The sequence below is a fragment of the Tyto alba genome, unplaced genomic scaffold, assembly GCF_018691265.1.
Source record: "Tyto alba isolate M040663 unplaced genomic scaffold, T.alba_DEE_v4.0 Super-Scaffold_23, whole genome shotgun sequence".
Classification (NCBI taxonomy): domain Eukaryota; kingdom Metazoa; phylum Chordata; class Aves; order Strigiformes; family Tytonidae; genus Tyto; species Tyto alba.
The window spans coordinates 23,714,351-23,733,982 of NW_024881297.1; the positions used below are offsets into that span (position 1 = coordinate 23,714,351).

The 19,632-nt window shown below is 38.4% G+C and overlaps 1 protein-coding gene across 1 annotated transcript in view; it reads right to left on the reverse strand.

Moving 5' to 3' along the window:
- Positions 1-19,632, reverse strand: part of UBA6 (ubiquitin like modifier activating enzyme 6) — a 31,941-nt gene that overhangs the window by 2,633 nt on the left and 9,676 nt on the right. The window contains exons 10-33 of the mRNA XM_042796811.1: positions 18,599-18,722; positions 17,247-17,350; positions 16,399-16,461; positions 15,291-15,367; positions 14,550-14,616; positions 13,998-14,141; positions 13,221-13,288; positions 12,869-12,947; positions 12,587-12,667; positions 12,135-12,212; positions 10,702-10,883; positions 10,006-10,111; positions 8,875-8,964; positions 8,684-8,764; positions 7,941-8,069; positions 6,854-6,905; positions 6,685-6,748; positions 5,722-5,791; positions 4,993-5,064; positions 3,674-3,791; positions 2,537-2,730; positions 1,814-1,941; positions 922-1,009; positions 434-528 (exon numbers count right to left, since the gene is read on the reverse strand). Of these exons, the coding sequence (XP_042652745.1) occupies positions 434-528; positions 922-1,009; positions 1,814-1,941; positions 2,537-2,730; positions 3,674-3,791; positions 4,993-5,064; positions 5,722-5,791; positions 6,685-6,748; positions 6,854-6,905; positions 7,941-8,069; positions 8,684-8,764; positions 8,875-8,964; positions 10,006-10,111; positions 10,702-10,883; positions 12,135-12,212; positions 12,587-12,667; positions 12,869-12,947; positions 13,221-13,288; positions 13,998-14,141; positions 14,550-14,616; positions 15,291-15,367; positions 16,399-16,461; positions 17,247-17,350; positions 18,599-18,722 (2,354 nt within the window). The remainder of the gene's footprint in view (positions 1-433; positions 529-921; positions 1,010-1,813; positions 1,942-2,536; positions 2,731-3,673; positions 3,792-4,992; positions 5,065-5,721; positions 5,792-6,684; positions 6,749-6,853; positions 6,906-7,940; positions 8,070-8,683; positions 8,765-8,874; positions 8,965-10,005; positions 10,112-10,701; positions 10,884-12,134; positions 12,213-12,586; positions 12,668-12,868; positions 12,948-13,220; positions 13,289-13,997; positions 14,142-14,549; positions 14,617-15,290; positions 15,368-16,398; positions 16,462-17,246; positions 17,351-18,598; positions 18,723-19,632) is intronic.

The window sequence follows — 19,632 nt, forward strand, 5'->3', positions numbered from 1 at the left end:
AAATCTCAATCTGCAACCAATACATTCACTGCTCCCCGAATAAGTTTTCTCATTCTTTCAGAGCTAAGTTGCTAAATATCACCATTAGTTTTAAGCCAGTGTAAAAAGGTTTGATTAGTCTTGTTCTGCTTGAACCAAGGTACATTCCTTCCCAAAAGACCTGTCAGACTTCTTTGTGTTTCTCATCCTGGCATTCATCAATTAGAGTAGCATTTTGTAAGCCTCCTGTCCTTACCACAGAAGTTAATTCACTTTCCCTTTTTTGATTTTTTTTTTCCCCCCAAAAGGAGGAAATCATCTTCTTTCTTTCCCAAATATCAATGACTAGCAACAATGAGCTTGAGAGAAAACATTGCTGTCAAACACAGGTCCTTATGATACAACCAGTGAACATGCACTCGCATCGTTCAAGCCATTTTCCAGTTATACTTACGTCAGCTTTAGTCTTTTAATGTGACCTGGCATCACAGGAACATACAGCATTTTGACTCCCTGCACAACCATAGTCGGTTCAATTCCATATTTCTCCTGGAATTCACCAATTAAAATTTATTAAAGGACTAAGACAACTGCACAAGCCAGCAGATACTACTATGGCTAATACCACAACTAATTATTCAAAACCATAGCATCCCAACCAGAAAACTTGCTAGTGCATAGACATTGACAGAAGTTTTATTAAGATATATTTGAGCCAATCAAACTAACAAAGAATTTTAAAATAGCCTTGAATGTGCTTACTTAGACATCCTCATTGACATTAATTCTTTCTAGAATTACTCTGCTTTGACCATTAACTTGATAAAAGAAAAAAAAAAAACCAACCAGCTAACAAAACCAAAAAAACCCTAAACCAGCAACCCAAAACAAGAAAAACCTTTCCTCTCATCTTGTATTAACCCAGTACAGCTGATAACTTACTCTGACAGCATTTATGAAGTCCAACAGAGTGAAATCCTCTTTCCCATAAATTGTCCACCTGTCCCAGATTGTAAATGATATCCCATTTCTGTTTTAAAAAGAGAAAGGTTGTTTGTTACTTCAGAACATAAACTCAGGCACTTCCTTTAAACATCTATTGAAGAACTGCTATGTATTCTAGAGGCTTGCTGGTTTATCCCGAGCAAAAACCTCTTCCCTCTCTGCTGCCATTTCTCCAGCCCTTCGATCTGTCTAAGCACAAGACACAGCAAGAACTCCAAGTAAACATAGTATCTGGCAATGAACTTACTGAGTTTTCAGACCTACTGAAAAATAGCTCTTGTATTTACAAAGATGCAGAAGCGTGTCCAGTCTGTGCAGACAGGATGTTTATTAATAATCATGCTGCGTATCTAGCTCATTTAGATTTTTAAAGCCTCAGTGGCAACAGCTTCTACTGAAAACAAAACTAAGCCCTTAAAACCACTATATTTAAAATTAGGACAGAAGAGTGTGTGCTGCATTTTCCAAGCAGGAAGCTCTTCAGCAAAGCATTATGGGACACCCTTGGCACTACTAAGAATATCACACCTTTAGCAGAATGTAGTATATGGGTAACAGAGTTTGACAGCAAGTACTAAGTGATTCATGATCTTCTGAGTTTAAACAACAACAACAAAAAAATAACCTTGGATATCTATAGCATTTAGTTGGAGTATGACCATGAACTGTGGTTCCATCATAGTTCTGCTACACGAGCACATAAAGGCTACATCTGGTTATGTGGACTTAAAAACCGCACAAATTTCACACTTGTTGTAATGGCTCACCAAGTTCTAAGCATCAATTAACATGTTTCCAAATACTGCCCTTCTGCTGTTGTCCTTCCTACCTGATTTCTGTTCTTCTTACTTCAGCAGTTTCTGTAAAGACCATTATGGGAATGGCTAGGTTCAAAAAACAGTTCTTGTATGCATCAGCTGGGTAGCCACCCACAACTTTAATGAGTTCCAGAGCAACCTGCAGTAAATAAGAATCCCATGCTACCGTGAGACCAAACAGAGGTTTCAGGTACTGTGTTATCAACACTAGTTCAGTTAAGGAGCCAGCAACTTCAGAGGATGTTATTAATGAGATCAGCTGTCCAACTGGCAGAGTAAATCACATCTGGAAATGCAACCCAATATGCCACAGAAATAAATTCCATTGCTGCTAATGAAAATATTTAAAATATCCAAAGTGTTCCTAATGTAGGACTCTTCCAATATTGTTTAATTCAAGGCAACTCCACAAAGTATACAGTTCTGTTGAGGTGTATGGATGTAAACTACTACAGAACAGATCCTTTCCACTCTTGGCAGTGGCACACTGATGGAAGTTAGTATTAATTGCAGAAGATAAACCAAAATCCTGATTTCCAACTCCTCTTTCTGGTCAGCAAATCAGACATAAAGAACCAAGGGCTTACATGAGAAAAAAAGATTATTAAGTTTGAAACACACACATTTCTTTAACGAGGCTCTATCAGGGTAATGCTAATCAATATCTAGGCAACAGTGGTTTTGGGCAAGGAACAGTAAGAGAAAGGAATATGCATTTTAAAAATCATACTTACCAGCCCTGATACTGCAGCAGTAGCTGTTGCAATTGCAGGAATAATCTTTCCAGCAATGCGCTTTGTTTTGAAACGATCTGCTGGTTCAATATTGTACATCTTGGCTCGCAAGTTTGATGCTGCTGTTATGAAATCTATATGCCCATTACTATCATCATCTTTTTCAAAGGAGATGGGCTTCATTTGCAAGTCATCTGCTCATTCAGGAAAAAAAAAAAAAAGAGCAAAAATTATTATTAGAAAACTGAAGATGTTCTAAACGTAAGTTATAGGGAACTAGAAACTTAAATTAAAAATTCCACATTCTGGAGCTTGGTCTCCTTGCTAGAAGCAGAAATGCTCCTATCAATTAAAGTTGTTAAAAGTGAGTAGTAAAAGAAATATCAAGAGAGCTCCAGAATTTTATTTTCCTTGCAGGATTAGATTTTGGACAGTCCTATAAATGTTTCTTATACACCCCATCTCGCTATAGCTCTATCCTGTGAGAATTCCCTCTAAGCGCTTTGTTTATCTGTAACCATTTCACTATGGACTCAGTAGTGTGGAAGACAGGGGTTGGGGTTGACACTCCACGACATGGGTTAGAGCTAAGCTTATCTTTCTCCCCTGTGTTCACAGGCTGAGAATTCATGCATGTAGGCATTGCATGAATTTGCTCTTCATGTGGCCAGGCACAACAAAATGGGATTCGAGCATGCTCATTTTAACATAATTAGAAGATGCTCAAGAAGACTCTAACAACCATCACAATTTAGGATAATTTCAGCTTGATTCCTGTAAGTAGTAACTCTCAACCGTCTCATACCAGAATCACTTTCAGTCCATCTGGGATCTAGCCAAGATCCTTTCCCTCCTTCGAGTTTAATTCCTTGCTGCCTGCTCGTCATCAGGTTTGTACTTACATGCAAGTATAACAGAAAACCCTAAAACTTGCAGGAATCTCAGCAATACAGAAGCATAGGGTATCATCAAGCAATAAGGGCAGCTATCTGCATGGCACTTCAGAAAGCTTTAGACAGCAGCTACCTGCATCTTGCAGAATTACAAAACTGCTTTATTCAAAGACCTGAATGTCTTACTACTGGCAGTGCAATTGCAAGATGTTCCTAAGCTATGACACTAGTTTGTACTACTTACTTTCCAGAGCTTCATTGGATAGTATAGACTTCTCCAGCTGGAAAATAGCATTTCTTTCATCCTCACTGCTGACTGGAATGTGATCTGGTTTCCTTGCAGTTTCATCAGTCTGTACAACCTGCAAGTGTGTGCAGTGCTTGAGTAATAAAATACACGAACTTTGTAAAGCACAAGTGTGAAGAGTACTGGATTTCCTGTCTTCCCTACAGTCCTTCATCCCCAGTTCAAGAGACATACAGACTTACTGGAGCAAGTCCAGCCAAGTGCCACAAAGATCACTGAAGGACTGGAGCATCTCTCATATGAGGAGAAGCTGAGAGCTGGGATGGTTCAGCCTAGGAAGAAAAGGCTCAGTGGGATGTTATCCATGTGTATAAATATCAGTTGGGGGGAAAGTACAGAAAGCAGAGTCGGACTCTTCACTGGTGCCCAGTGACAGGACAGGGGCATATGGGCACAAACTGAAGCACATAAAATTCTGTAAGAAAATATTTTAAAGAAAAAAAAAAAATCAAACAAAAAAATCCCAACCAAAACTGTGAGGATGGTTGAACACCGGCACAGGCAGCAGAGGGGCTGTGGAGTCTCTATCCTCAGAGATATTCAAAACCTGATGGGACACAGTCCTTTATGACCTGCTCTAGCTATCCCTGCTTGAGCAAGGGGATTGGACTAGGCGGCCTCTGGAAATCCCTTCCAACCTCAACCATTCTGTGATTCTGTGGCAAAATATCATGTCTGCATCATAAGGCAAGCATTCATGAGACAGGTGTTAACACTGGGCAAGAAAATATGAAAACACTGTGGTATGTTTGCTAATTTTAAATGATGACAAATGCTATCCACTGCACAATAACGCTTCAGCTGTTTTGAATTTAACATTTCAAAAATAAACATAAAAGTAATGACACTTCCTTTATATTACCTAGAAAGAAGTAACAAATTGACACGTCTTGGATTGCTTTAAAGTTGCTTACGAGCATAATTTTACTACTTTTAATAAAACAGTATAGACTGATATAAACTTGAAAAAAGCTTGCAGACACAATCACACTCATGTATGGAGAACAGTGCTACAAGCAAATCATTTGCATAAGGCAACACCCCCCCCCCCCCCCCCAATCTTGCATTTAGCATCTGGTACATAGATGCCTTAGCTATATCAGGTTAAAGCAGTCCTGTATGCCACACTCTTGTTTCCCCAGAACTCATTTTAATTTGTGCTTATTTCTTATCAGCATCAATGCAAGAAGTAGTTCAAGATGTGGGACACTGCTTGTGGATTATTTTTTTTTCTTGAAACTAAATATTACACTTACTTTGTTTGAAGGTCTGAACTCTGGTACCTTCACAGCTGAAATAATCTTCAAAATAATTTCCTCTGACAAATCCTGTTATGGTTTTGAAGAAAAACAATTTAAATTCACATCAACTCAAGACAGCCCCCACAAAAAGACTGTATATCCAGCAGCATTTCAAAGACTATAAAAACCAAAAAATCCCACAAATATTCAATGATGTTTCATGATCACTGAAACACCAAGTGACATTTCAGTTGCCACAGTGAACCAGAGTGGTGTTAAATGCCTAGCACTTGAAAACTGAACAGAACTGAAGTGTAAACATGATTTACAGGAAGATCCAGTTAGAGGAGAAAAAGGGTAATGAGAAAAACAAAGAATAAGCAACACAGAAGTTGTTAGTAGCAAAAAATAGAACTTCCAGAACACAGCTAAGACACTTAATTAAAAAAATGCCTTAAAGAGATCAACTTATTCTGCACAGGAAATAGGTCCATCAAAATAAGAATTCCCGAGTTCAGTACTTACTGAAAATACCCAAAGCACTACTCATTTCCTCTCCAAGAAAGGGATTTAAATAAAGAAGACTAAATGTAAGCAACTGCTGAACAGCCAGTGCTGAAGGACAGATTACTTTAAAAATCACTTTAATCAGTTCTTAGGAAGAATTGGCAGCTGGACATCAGCCCAAAACTGAACATGTACATCCAAGTTATGTGACCAGAACACTGTTACAATGTGCGCTACCTTTTCTGTGAAAGGAACACAGTACACTGTTGCGAAGAGTTTTGCCGCACTCACAATGAAACCATAGTGCCTGAAGAAAAGAGGAAGGTAATTATTTTTGTTTGCTTGGGTTTTCACTTCAGTTGCCCAAAGGTTTGCAATCATATTCAAAGAGGCCTTGAAAACACACACAGAGAAACAGAATTTCCATCCTTCAGTGCACACAGTACAAAACAGATGACAGGTTTTGAGGGACTGAGAAGTCCTCCCCCAAAACTAAGCAAACTTTGATGAGTGAAGAGTTATTTAATGAAAACAGTATTTCCTTAACCTCTGCAGTTAAGTAAACAACTACAAATGCTCACATGACATCAACATGATAATAAAAAGCTTCACTTCAGAAATACTTTGCTATTTGCCATGACCTCAGTTTTCACCCAAACTAAGAATGGTGACACGGACAGTTTTTCAAAGCATGTGTAGATACGCAGCAGATAAAGGCTTTTCAGTCATTCAGTCACATCAGTTTTTAAAATTATCTGTAAAACCCAAGCCATCTAGATCAAACCCAAATTGTGATGAGGAAGAAAAGGGGGGTGCCCCTCCACTAGGTCATTTTAGCTAGTCAATTGGCACATCCTGCATTTCATGATGTGGGCCAATGGGGGCAGGGGGATACAACAGCAACAGCTATGTAATTCTGTAGTCACACAGTAAGTGAAACGGGTTGTTCTGAGCCATTTCACATTAGATGTTGTCAGAACTTCCCACAATACCCTTCAATCCCATGTCAGTAAAAGTTAAGTACCTGCAGTGAAAGTACTAGACACCTCACTGAATCTACAACAGTGTAAGACTATGCACTAGCACCTATCAAGTACCAGTCCAACTTCTAGTGCTACAAAGCCCCTGCCTTGCACTTTCTGCTGTAGGGGGAGTTTTATAGGACGCCGTAAAACACCTCAGTGGCAGTACCATACTTACAAAGGATCATTAAATTCAAACTTCACTGGGAAAGGCGGCCTCTTCGGTGATTGCCAAAACAAACCTGGTAAAAAGACAGTCTTAAGACAAAATCCGAATGGATCAGGAGCAGCAATGCATGACGCATGCCATGAATTCACAACAGGCACAAAGGGGCATTTGTACTTACTTCCATCTTTTAATCGTGTATCAAGGGGAAATGAATGAAGGAGCTGAAGAGCCTAAAGGAAAAACCAGAGTAGCTTCAGTAATTTGCCATATACGGATTGACATGACCACACTAAAATCAAGTCTTCTTTTTAATAATGAAGTGAAATCCAAATGTGGCTTCTAAGACACTCTAATACATAGTTTAAATAATTTAAAGAGTTCAGAAAATCTAAGATGACTGCATCAAGATGGAGAGCTTAAAGACACAAGTACTACTAGACAGAGCGACTTGCCCATTCATTCACAGGACAAAGATGTCAATGTCACTTCATCTGTTCAAAGTCCAAGCAAGACAATTAATTCAATAATCAAAGTGTTCCCCCCACCCTGTTGTCACTTCAGATTCTTGCATAACGATTCACAATTGGGAATGCAATGATTTCTCCATGTTACAACTACTACCAGGGCTTCCATACATGCAGATATGATATGTTTATTAATACATAACATCACGATCCTATCTTTCCTACAAAATTACACACACACACACACACACACACACACACTCTTTAATCAACACTGGGGAGCAGATTCTCAGAATGACTGGTTCTTCTTTCAGCCAACCTTTCTGTGACATCTTTGAGGAAATCAGGGATATGAAGGTAAGTTCAGTAACAAAAGTTTAGTGAGGGAAAAAAAAAGCCACTGTTCTTTAGTAAAAGACATCTTTTAATCCTGCTGCTTTGGAAAAACATAATACCTAGTCAGTTGGAAAAATGCCAAGAAAACTTCATGGAGACTACTGAACAGAGCCACTAGGAGTGAGTTAATAAACCAGACTTGAAAGTGATAGAGGAGAGAGAGAAAGGGATGCAGCATTTTTAAGTATCGAGTACAGGTCATTATTTATGAAGAGATGGAAGTGAGTGCAAAGACTTGGACATCTAGTTATTAGTTTCCTTAAATCCTTATTAGTATTAGTTTTCTATTAGTTTTTTTATCAGTTCTTTTATTTACCGTTTTTTTAAATTAGTTTTTTTCTATTAGTATTAGTTTCCGAAAATCCTCATCAATCTAGAGCCACCTCATTTCCAGGTCTTACCTACCTTATGGCTAAAATACTTCTCAAATTTTACTCTTGCTAGTTCCACACACTGAGTCCAACTTCGGGGTCTTCTACTGAGTGTTTTAATAACATGAAAACAGCCTTCTAAGCTCTCCCCTGATTTTATTCTCTAGATAGAGAAGGACATGTGAAAACGTTAAAACAGGCAAGATTCCTCCCAATCCAGTCAAAGAGTAAATATCTTTTTATTAAGTTATAGACAAAAGAAAACAGGGTCACTTTGTGAAATACTATCCTCTATGTGATCCTCTTACTGGATTTTTCCCCAGGTGCTATGGTCTACTTAATTTATTTCCACTCAGGCCTATGGACCACTGGCCATTATTGACTCAAAAGAAATATTAAGCAATTGAATCTGATCTATTACACAATTGAATTCACTTGAAACTAAGTCTTCCCTTCATATTTTTCAGGTGGTTGCACATCAGTGTGACATCTGCTATACACTTCCTAGCAGTGTTTCAGAATTTCTGATATTTCTACATCATGTACAGAGCACACATGAGCTAGAGAAGCAGCTCATGCATGAGGCTTTGGCTCTTATTTGAGACACACCAGAAATATTGTTCCTATGAAAGATCAGCTAATGACGTGGCCAAATAAGCCTTCAGGTTTTCTGAATAAAGTCAGAAAATAACCCAAAGTTCACTGAACTTAAAGAGAAACAAAATCCATAAAGCATTAATTTAAACCCTGTATTTTACCCTGGCAACATTCCCCTACCTGTAAAACTTCTTCTGCAGATGGATAGGTTTGCCAGAATTTGTTAAACAATGAAGGCTTGTGAGAAAATGAGCTTTCAAACTAGAAAATAAAAAGAACAAATATGGCATTTTGCAAGAATTGTATGAGATCCCCCACCCTTCCAAATACACATTAAGTTATGCTGAATGCCAGTAAGCTTATTCCCTTACCTTATCTCTTGCCCACTGTATCGTATGCTCAATGGCAGCTGGGAAAGACTTCAAGGTGCAAAAAGGTATTTCTTCTTCTGGTGGATCCCGCTATAATTAATGAGAATTGCATGTAAACGTAGGCTTATTAAAGTTTATTGCTAATAACAGCACCAAGACTTTCTAGACTTTATAGGTTTAAAACTCCACTGTTATAAAATACAAGGTGGCTTACTTATGCTTCGAACAAAATTTGTTTTATGAACACTAACATACCACTTCCTGTTTATGAAGAATAGTCAAAACTCAACACTGGAAAGCAAAACTTAGCTCTGAAACACAAACAGAAGAAATTGCCAGCCAGCTTTTCCAAGATGTGCAGCTCGTACTCTCATACACTCTCAACATGAAATATGCCCTTTCACTCAAGGCCAGAAAGACTTCTTTGTGGACACTACCAAGACTGTTAGGATGCTCAAAATCCTGTGTGTCCACGTGGCACCATTTCACAGTGTTCTTAATCAGTGAATTTCTATGTTGTAATGGTAGTTTCACAAGAATTTAAACAGAGGGATACTGCAAGACTTTGCAGGTTCATTTCCCTCTTCCCCATTCAAACAGAACTGTTATGCATGCTTGTAGAAGCTGGCAGACTAATTCCTACTACAGATGCTTGTGTTTCTCCTACCTGACTCTGCAGGTGATATTCACCAAGAACAGAATGAGCAGGCCAAAACCAGTTCTAAAACAAACCCACAAGTACAAAACAAGTTTGCGATGCCACTGGGGGAATAGATTCTTATTCAGAAGGGATTTTTCAGGACATAAAAAAAAAAGAGTCCCTTGGAAATGCTTCAGAATTAGGACACTTTACAAAGCTTGTGTTTCATGATTTGTATAGCAGTTGCTTTTAATTATTGGCATAGGTGTAATAATCACCTAAGTAGCAGACACTCTATCTCCAGTCTGCTCAAATTTTACTTCCTGTGAGCTTTTCTTCAGAAACCAAGGAAGTAATTATTTGCTAATAGTACTGATCTTCAGCAACTCAAACAGGCCATGTATTTTAGACAGATACAGAAATGACTAAAGAATTGGAGGGCATCATGGGACTAGCCACAGAAGGTAAGCAATGGTCTTTAAAGCACTTACGTGACTATTGTAGGACTCTGTCAGATGGGGCACAATAACTTCCGTGTGTCCTTTTGTTCCCATAGTTCCAGAGTCTATAAGAGGACGCAGGTTTGCTACACAGCGACTGACATGGAAAGACACAGACTATCAGAACACAGTGTAATCGCTACACTCTTGCCTTGCAGACATTACCAGAGTGTAACCAGAATTGACTGTAGGCACCTTCAGAAGACTGGAAAGCTTACACCAAACTTGGGAAGAGAAGAGATTAAATAAGAAGAGCTATTTCAAGTTAGATCAGGATACCATAAAGCTGAGCCTACCTGGATTAGGAGCATTATTAATTCTTTTTAAATGTAAACATCCTTCCTTATAAATTTAAATACATATGCTTACGCATAAATAATTCAACCTTAAGACTGCCACAGTATTTTCCCCCCTCATGAGACCTTGACAGCTATTAATTTCCAAGAACTCAAGCCAAGGCTCTGTGCCACGTGAACAGTAGCAGCCGCACAACAGCAGAGTTGGTTTCCACCATGTGTATAAACCCCTTCCTCCCTGCAGCCAGCATCACTATAACAGAGCAAGATAAATCCAAGCAATTTGCTATCAGATCTTATAAGCAGTTGCAGATCAGGAAGATTAAGAATAGAAAAGCAGAGTTGACTTAAGAATGTGAAAATCAGCCCTCACTTCCTTTCCACAACCTACCTATCAATGTATCTCCTTGCCTCAACATTGTCCAAAGCGGTCACAATCACATCTTGCTTGGTATAGAATTCGTCGCTGTAAGTGTTCTCAGTGGCTGGACAAACTTTATTAATATACGAATCAATCTTTAAGTAAGGATTGATGTTCAGAGTTGCTTCTGCTGCAGTATAGCTTTTAGGTTTCTGGAAGTATACATACATATCAACAATATTCAGGTAAAGAACATCTAGGATAAAAAGTATCAACTTCATTTGCTGATCAGACAATTCACTGAGATAAATGTTAGTATGAAAAACATATAATAAATGAAATTATTTAATCATGTATCTCCCTCACTAATAAGTATCTTATTAATCTAGTAGTTTTATTTTTAAGGTAGGGTGTCAGAGACCACAAGGTGAAAGTGCTTAGATGGTGCAGCAGAACTGTATCAGGTAACTGAAACCGATGCCACGGGCTGCCTCTCATGCTCTCAAAACACCGTATGAAAGGAGCAGTTTGTGACTCAGAGGATAAACCCATTAGTTACTGTGACTATGTCTATGCAGCATAGACATCAAAACCACCTGTGAATAATCACATTACTGCACAGCATTCCACACAAAGCCAATTTCAGAAACTAAACTGAAATAGAGTTTTTAACCTACCTGACTTCTAGCCATACTACATTCAATTACCTAGGGATCAGCACTTAGCAGAACTCAAGACAGTGGGGCTTCTGAAAGCTTGCAGAGTTCACCTTCCATTTATCTATCCATCCAAAATGTAATCTGTTCCCAGATTTGCTAGACATAAACAGGAGGCAGAAAATTCAGCTGCTGGGCTTTGGGCAGGGGAATCCCTTTTCCCCATTGCTCTAAAGACCTGAGCCACTTTTTTATTTTGTGCTGTGTTTGCAAGTACAGGGATATTCTCTCTGCTTCTAAGGAATCAGAAGTTTCCCGTATCATGCATTTACTGAATGTACATGTTTTTTTGCCAAGCTATTTACCAGCTTAATGAAGACTGAATTAATTCAGAAGATAGCAATTCTGGTCAAGTTCCATTAGCAGTAGCTCTTCGATTGGTAACGCTTCTGCCAGTGCTGTCAAATTTTTGTTGTTTTGTTTTATTGTCCCTGAATTTCAATGATATAGTAAAGCATTTCTGCCATTCATGGCAGCTTCTTTCACATCTGATTCTCAAGTTCAAGAGACTTCATTAGTCAAAAATACCAGTATAAATTAAGATCAGACCAGCCAATTTTACCCAACTGATAAATGGGATATCAACGTAGTTCTAGGTATTGTTTTAAAAGATACTGGATTTCATTACAGCCTTTAAGTCTTTTCTGGACAGAAGTACATACACTACACATTCAGCTCTCAGTGGGGACACAGGACAGGGAAAAACAGAACAATTGTCCAGAAAGTTTACTGAACAAGAAAGCCTACCTGTATGTGATGAGGTCGAAAAAGAAACTGTCTGTTCAGGTTGGATTTCTCTATCAAGTCTGGATCTGTAATTGTAACCTAAATCAGAAGAGGCAAAAGCAACAGCTGAAGTTACAATTTAAGTGTAGCACTGAGCAATAATCTTGATGAAATCTCTACAGGAACTTGTCAAAACAAATCATTCCTGTTGGCATCCACTGTGGCTAACAGCTCTGCCTATGCTGACTGATTAACTCTGATTTTAAAATTAAAATACAGCAAAACTGCTCCAAATGTGTTCTGCTTCTAACTGCACGCTACTTCCACTCTATGCTGAGGCCATTTCACCCTCTGTGCAAAGATCAACCTGAAATAAGGCTTAGACTTTTAACATTTTTAAGTAGTCTGATTATTTAATTATTCCTTGTCACATTACTTTTTAATAAGCAAAGTGAGGTTTACAGGTGACTTACTAATCCTTTGTCTTGCCCAGTACCGACACCAAGCAGCGCAAAATTTTTTAGCATTTCACAGCCTATCGCTCCACAACCAACCTAAAGAAAATGACATTTTTAGAGTCAGAAATGTAAGTGAAAAACATGAAGGCAAGTATAATTGACAAGTCCCATTACAATTTTGGACCATTTATTCTGCAGTGGCACACATCATCAAGGCTGCTCTCATTATTTTGAAGACAATGAACATGAGCTGTATAGACAAAGCATTTGCAAAAAGTGTAACAGAGTCATACTCACCAAGAAAACATTCAAATCATGCAGCTTCTGGCACAGAGAGTCTCCAATACAAGCCCTCAAGGCATCATACCTGTCTCCCCTATGCAGGCATAGGGGACAAAACCAGAAGACTAGTAAATTACCACTTATCACAGTAGTATCATTGATCCCAAACTGCACCTTGACATAAAGAAAATCAGATTGAGTCCCCTATAATTCCTATCCCTCCCATGCTCAAATAGGACACAATTACCAACCCCAAAGCTGTTCCTCCAGCAAATAGCACTGAACTAACTTTAAAAGATACTTTCTGTGCCTGCTTGAGACTCAGATGTGAACATTACATAAAAGAGCAGATTGTAGTTATATTTACCGTGGCAGAAATTCTTCAGAGCCCATCTTTTCTAGAGATGTTACAATGTCTAACATATCTATATATAGCTGTAAAAAAAAAGAAAAACAAAAACCCAACAAAAACCTATGAAAAACATTAATGTTATTTCCATTTAAAAAACAAAATAAGTATTTTCTATGCACAACAGAGTCTAGAAATTTAGAAGCACTAAGTTTTTACTGTCAGTGGAAGACTACAGCATTCACACAGTTTCCTACAGTTCACAATTTTTGTCGACAGGACAAAGCACCTGGACACAGAGGGGAAAAAAAGCTCACTGAAACATGAGACACAAGCTTTTGATTTCTGACAGGCACATTACCCCTCTAAATTGGACTGTGAAGTTTTTAAATCTATCTTTATTCTGACACTTATCCTGACAGTCTGAAAGCACTGCTCTTATGCACAGTAGCTTCAGTTGGCACCTGGACAACATCACACCTTTGCAGCCATGCACTGACAGGCCAATGCTCTCCTTGCTTGTGAGAAAACACAATGTGACGTCTGAACCCCAAAAACAAAGATTTTCACTAAAATTGGCTGTACTTTTATCTGACACATAGTGACAGATAAAACCTTTTATTTTTTTTTCTCTCTCCTCTTTCTCCTAAATTCAGTCTCAGGTCTTTCCCCCCCCACCCCCCCTCCCCGTTACAGAAGTTGTTCGGGCCATTTTGATCATACAGCATTTACACACAACCATATATTCATAACATCACTATCAAAATAAAGATCCAAAACCAAAGATAGACTTACCCACTGCTGCAATGGAGAAAATTTTCCTGTTACTGCTTTCAAGACTTCCTGGCTAGCAACACCACCCACTGCTGCAGCCAGAGGAGCTAGAAATCCCTCAGCAGTCCTAGATAGCCATTTCACTACATTTCCATTCACCTGAGGCTGAAAAATAAGACATAATAACAACAGATTTATCCTTTCAATCGAGCAAGTCAGTGCTTAATAGTTTCATAGGTTATTGTTGTTCAGTAAAAGACAAATTATTTCACTCTGACTAGCAAGAAGGTTTCCAGACAACATAGATCCACTGTATACCCTGTACTTGTAATATTAATTTATGTAAAATCTAGATTCACATAACCACAAAATTCAGCCTTCATGTCAGGTGAGTGCACAGTTGAACCCATGCTGAAACAACATTGTTTCCTCGCATGGCCTTCAGAAACCCAAGTGATCCATTTAAAGATGTATGCAAACACAAGAACAAAGACCAACAACTAAAGCACGACCTTTAGGCAAGTAAATGAGAGCATCAAAAATGACTCATAATGACAACGATTCCTTACTCACTTTGTTTTCCAGTGTTTGACTTATAGACACGGCTATTTTCAGCATCTCCTCAGCATCCTGAAGGCACCTAGACACCAGGGTAGAAACAATAATGATCACTTAAACATTCCAGAGTCCTTCTAGAAACACAGTCAATGGAGAAAAAAAGCACTGGATACAGTAGGAAGAGTTTGGAAATTTATATTGGCTTTAACAGTGAGCATTAAAGCCACGCTTCTAAATGTTAGGGTTAGCTCAAGAACAGGAGTTTCAGTGGAGAAGCCCATGTACAAGTCCAGTCTTAAGATTTATACTTCTTAAGTAGTTTTGTCTAATTTAACTCAAAATTACGCATATCAAGAACTACAGCTGAAAAAAAATACTGAAAATGAAAAACAAATCTTTCAGATCTTTTTTTTTTTTTTAATAAAACTCCATAAACTACAGGATAATTCAGGCATCACTGAAACAACTTTTCCATAGTAACCCTACAATATGAAAAAACTGGAATAGAGGAGGACTACCTCCAGAAGCATTTTCTGTCTACCTGGGTCCAGAAAGTGCCACTGCTATATTGACAAAACCCTGTTACAAACCCAGACACGCATTAAATAACATTTTCATCTAGATGTCAAAACTTCATTTCTATGTTGTCTATTAAATACAGGACAAGGTACCCTGCTGCATATCAAACTAGTAACTACAATAAAAAGAGAGCTCTGTCTGATTCAAGGCTTAGTAAACACAGGACTGCTGCATTACCCAATGTTCGGTCCACGACCAAAGTTCTCCTGGAAGTGGTTCAAGGCAAGCATGGCAACGTGGATCTGCAAAGGTGCCTGTTAAGACAACAATAGCTGTTGATCAGTTAAAAACATGAGAAAACGGAAGGAAACAAAAGCAACAATTTGAACTCTTCACTTCCTTGTCTCTTAACCATACAACTCCGAAGAAGTTTTTAAATAACATTCAAAAGTGAATTTGAAATACTTTACATCAATGTTTTTACAAACTGGGACTATAAAGTATTACTCAGAAGTAATACAATACCCTTCACACACATTCAGCATCTACTTCAACTATGTCCAACTAAATAGTCCCCAAAATAATTTAGTCCTGAAATTGGAAAATATGGTAATCTTCTTTTAACTAGACATTAGAATGCATTTTGCCAAACGTCAATAACAAAGCCCAGCATTAGGGGTCAAGAGTAGAAAATCTGAACAGGCAAGTCAGACCTTACATTATCAAACAAACAAAAAAATAATGACATCAACATTTTTTAGTTTAAGATTTGAATGAGCCCTAGACCTAAATGCCTTGCATGCACATAATACTAAACTAAAAGTGTTAGAGGCAAACACTGCTAGCTTCCTCTCAGATTTTAAAAATACCTCTGAATATTTTTTTCAAAGAAAAACAGGTTTATTCTTACACTGTTAAGTTTCCAACCAATCTATAATCATCTTTTTCTGATTACCCCAGATTTGATGCCACTGTGATTTTTATCAACCAAACGTCATTAAATATAGGCAAAGTCATTGTGCGACTTGCAAAATTTATACTCTCATGAATTAAAAACTTATCAAAAACTGAGATTTTAAACAGCAGAGTTAAACAGCTATGCATTTAAAATATACTTGGTGCAATTCATGGATAACAAGCCTCTACGGTGATCTAAACCATAAAGAATATTCTGTGTGATAACACAAACTGATACCTCACTCTTATTTCACACTTTAAACTCATATTTAACTATTACAGAATAGATTTAGGAAATTATACTGTTCTATACATAAAGCTGCAGATTACATTCCATGTAGTTTTAATGTTAAAGCACATGTACCCCAAAGCTCCACATACTAATTACCTCAGGCTTGCTAAAATCCGCAACAAGGCATAATGGTTTTGTTATCTGCTTCTCCAGCCGTTCCTGGAAAAAGAGAATTTGTCACAAAAAACACACCCACTTAAAGAACAACAGTCACTGCTACCTGACAAAACAATACCCTTCCTGGAGAGATTAAGAACCAAGTATCTTCCTTACTAGCATTGCTATTGCTCTCTCCATCATTAACTCCACAAAAGATGCATAAAATAATCATCTCCTGCAAGTTTTGTCAAAACGGTCACAGTTGTTTCACATTCTAGAGGCAAGACCCATCTCTCAAACTGCTCTGAGGTCAGCTACTACAGATTTTATAGGCAACTGGCTCTTTGCTCATAGAATTTCCCCACTCCGGAAGAACAGGAGGCTACTGCTTCACAGAGGCAAGATACTGAGTTGCACATTCTCATATCAGAAGCAGCTGGTCCTTGCTCCCAGCTTTTTAGAAGAATGTTTGAGGACAGTCAGGATCTACTTTCTATGGGCCCCAAAAGGCACACAGCACCATGTAGCTTGCAGCCTCTCTTATACAAACTCATCTGGCTGTCTTCTTTTCAGAAGGCTGCCAAAAAACCACATGTTCATAGACCTTCATGGAGACCAGCAGTACAAGGATAGGCTGCCCATAATTTATTTTTTTCTCTACACTGGTAGGTATCTTCAAGGTATGTCCTATTCTCTGCAGTTTACTAAATTGGTATCACCATTCTTAGACAATAAATTTAGTGTAAACCCAAATCATGGGTAACCAACATGCACCCACTCAGCACTGCTTCCAGTGCTCAGACCATTAACACTCTAGAACCTGGTCATGTCAAGTACACACTTACAAAGTAAAACATCTTGGGCGTCTTTACTTGGACAGCTATGCCTCCATGTAAGTAAGGCTCCATATCTGATGTATCACCAATGCTGAAGGAATAAGGTGACACCACTGAAAAGAGAAGAGAATAAACAGTGCCTGATAATTAGAAGTGTAATTGGATACCACAATTCTGCATAAAGTGGTGTTTTGCCAGTGTTTTTTATGCTGTAGATTTGTAGTGTGCAACCTTGGTTTGAAAGCATAAACACAGCTGATCCTCCTAACTAGCAGGATTGTCCCTCCCTGTCAGTTTCTGGGCTAAAGTATTAGTTTCACATGATCTGATAGGGAATAAGATTTTTAAAGTGGCAGCAAATTTCATAGGAATTCATAACTGCAGCTCTGTAACAAAAATGAAATCACTCTCGGTTTTATTTAGACTGTGCACAGCAGTGACCGTATACTGCTCAGAGTCAGATTTTAGCCCATGACTTGAACAACTGGCAATCAAAAGGGCAGCTGGAGCATTTAAGTCACATACTTTCTCTTGTACCACCTGGAGCATCATTCAGATAAAGCAAGACACCAAAGTTGATAATTCATGGAAAACTGAAACAAAAAGCTGGTCCATTATTAAGAGGAAGGAACTGAACACAGCATCAGCCTTAGCAAAACTAAAGGGTCCAGAGAAAGCAGACTCAACCACATGTTTCAAGGGTACTGTTTTTGTCTCAGACCACAAAATAGTTAAAAACAAACAAACAACCCCCACCCACTCACTCTCCCTTCTGCTCCAGACAAACAGGCATTCAGATCTGGGAACTGAACAATTCCCCAGCATCCAAAATGAACCAAGTAGCACGCCTTGAGACATGCATGATGCAGACCAAAGCAGGGTAAACACAAATCATGAGAATAACTTCAGAAGCATGCTTAGAAACAAAGTGATGTCAGTCTATCCCCGTACACTTAAATCGTCACCCAAAAAACTACAAGGCAAACAGTGACACACAAAGCAGTGTTAGTTTAGTCCAAAACTGCAACAGATGCACAGGCATTAAGGAATCCTCCCAAAAACAAAACAATTTCGTCAGCAAACTAATGATGGTAACCTCAGAGGCTGCCAAGTAATTTCCACCAGCTGAGAGTTTCCACTCCTCCTCAAGCAGCAATATTTGTTTGGAAAGACTTTACTAAATGGAAATGGAGTCAAGACAACACTAGGAGGACCTCTGCACCAGAAAACAATTTTTTTGTGCAAGTTCACTGGCGGTCTGCACAACCCAGCACTCCCCTTTGGCTACAGTAACTAAGACTACAGTGAGATTAGATAAGCCAAAAAATAAATATCTTGCAAATGAATCAGCAACAGTTTACCTGTTATCTGGTGTGTGGATCCATTTAAGCATGACATTCCATTAACTTCCCGAAAGGTTAAGAACTGTCCTGTTTCAAGCCTGTGTGGATGATTTTCAAGGCAAGTGACAATGCCAGGATTTGACTGAAAGTGAAAATCACAGTTAGCAAGGAGGAAAGTGTCTTGTGTAAAGGAATCATGCTTTATTGGAGGCACGTAGTTTCTTGCCTGTTGAAACTGCAGCCTCTAATACTTTTAGCATCTTGGTTCTGCCATAACAAGGGAGTTACCTATGATATTTTTTTCAGTCCTATTATTTTCAGTTTAACAGTGTTTCATAACACAGACTTTGTCATTTTTACCTTATATGGTTCTCAGCATGTCAGTAAACTGTATTTGTTAATTCTTAACAGTCAAATTAATTGTTCTGTTCTGAAGTGGTAGCAAATTTATCTCCTTTTCCAAACCTAAAATAGACTGCATGTACAAAGAAATTTTCACAGATATTAAGAAACAAAGTCTTGTGAACGGTCCTTATTAATCCATGCTGCCTTTCCATCTAATCTCCTTAAAATGAGAACCCAAACTCATTCTCGAAAGTTAAGAAGCTTAGAAAGATGAACATCCTTAAATACAGGAAAGCCACAGCCCCAAGTGAATCACAAACAAACAAGCTTACACTTGCAGGAATCTCAGACATCATCTCTCCCTGTTACAGGATGTCCATGCACACAGAAATCCCTCTGCAGTCTGAGGACAGCTCATCAAAATTTGGTGGTGCAGCTCAGGCTGTAAAATTGTGGATTTGCAAGCAAGCCTGGCCTGTAAAGTCTGCCATGCCTTCCTCAGCTCCCAATATTAGAAAGATTTAATTTAAGTGGTATAAAATGTAATTGCAGCGGGCTACATCCTCTGTGGCATGGAGAACAGCACATGAGTTGACTAGAGAAAATTCTCTGATTTAGGGACAGAATGACACCTCGACCCTGTTCACAGGACAAGAACAGACACTTGATGGTGTTTTTGGTATTGAGTTGTAATTTTGGTCAGTTTT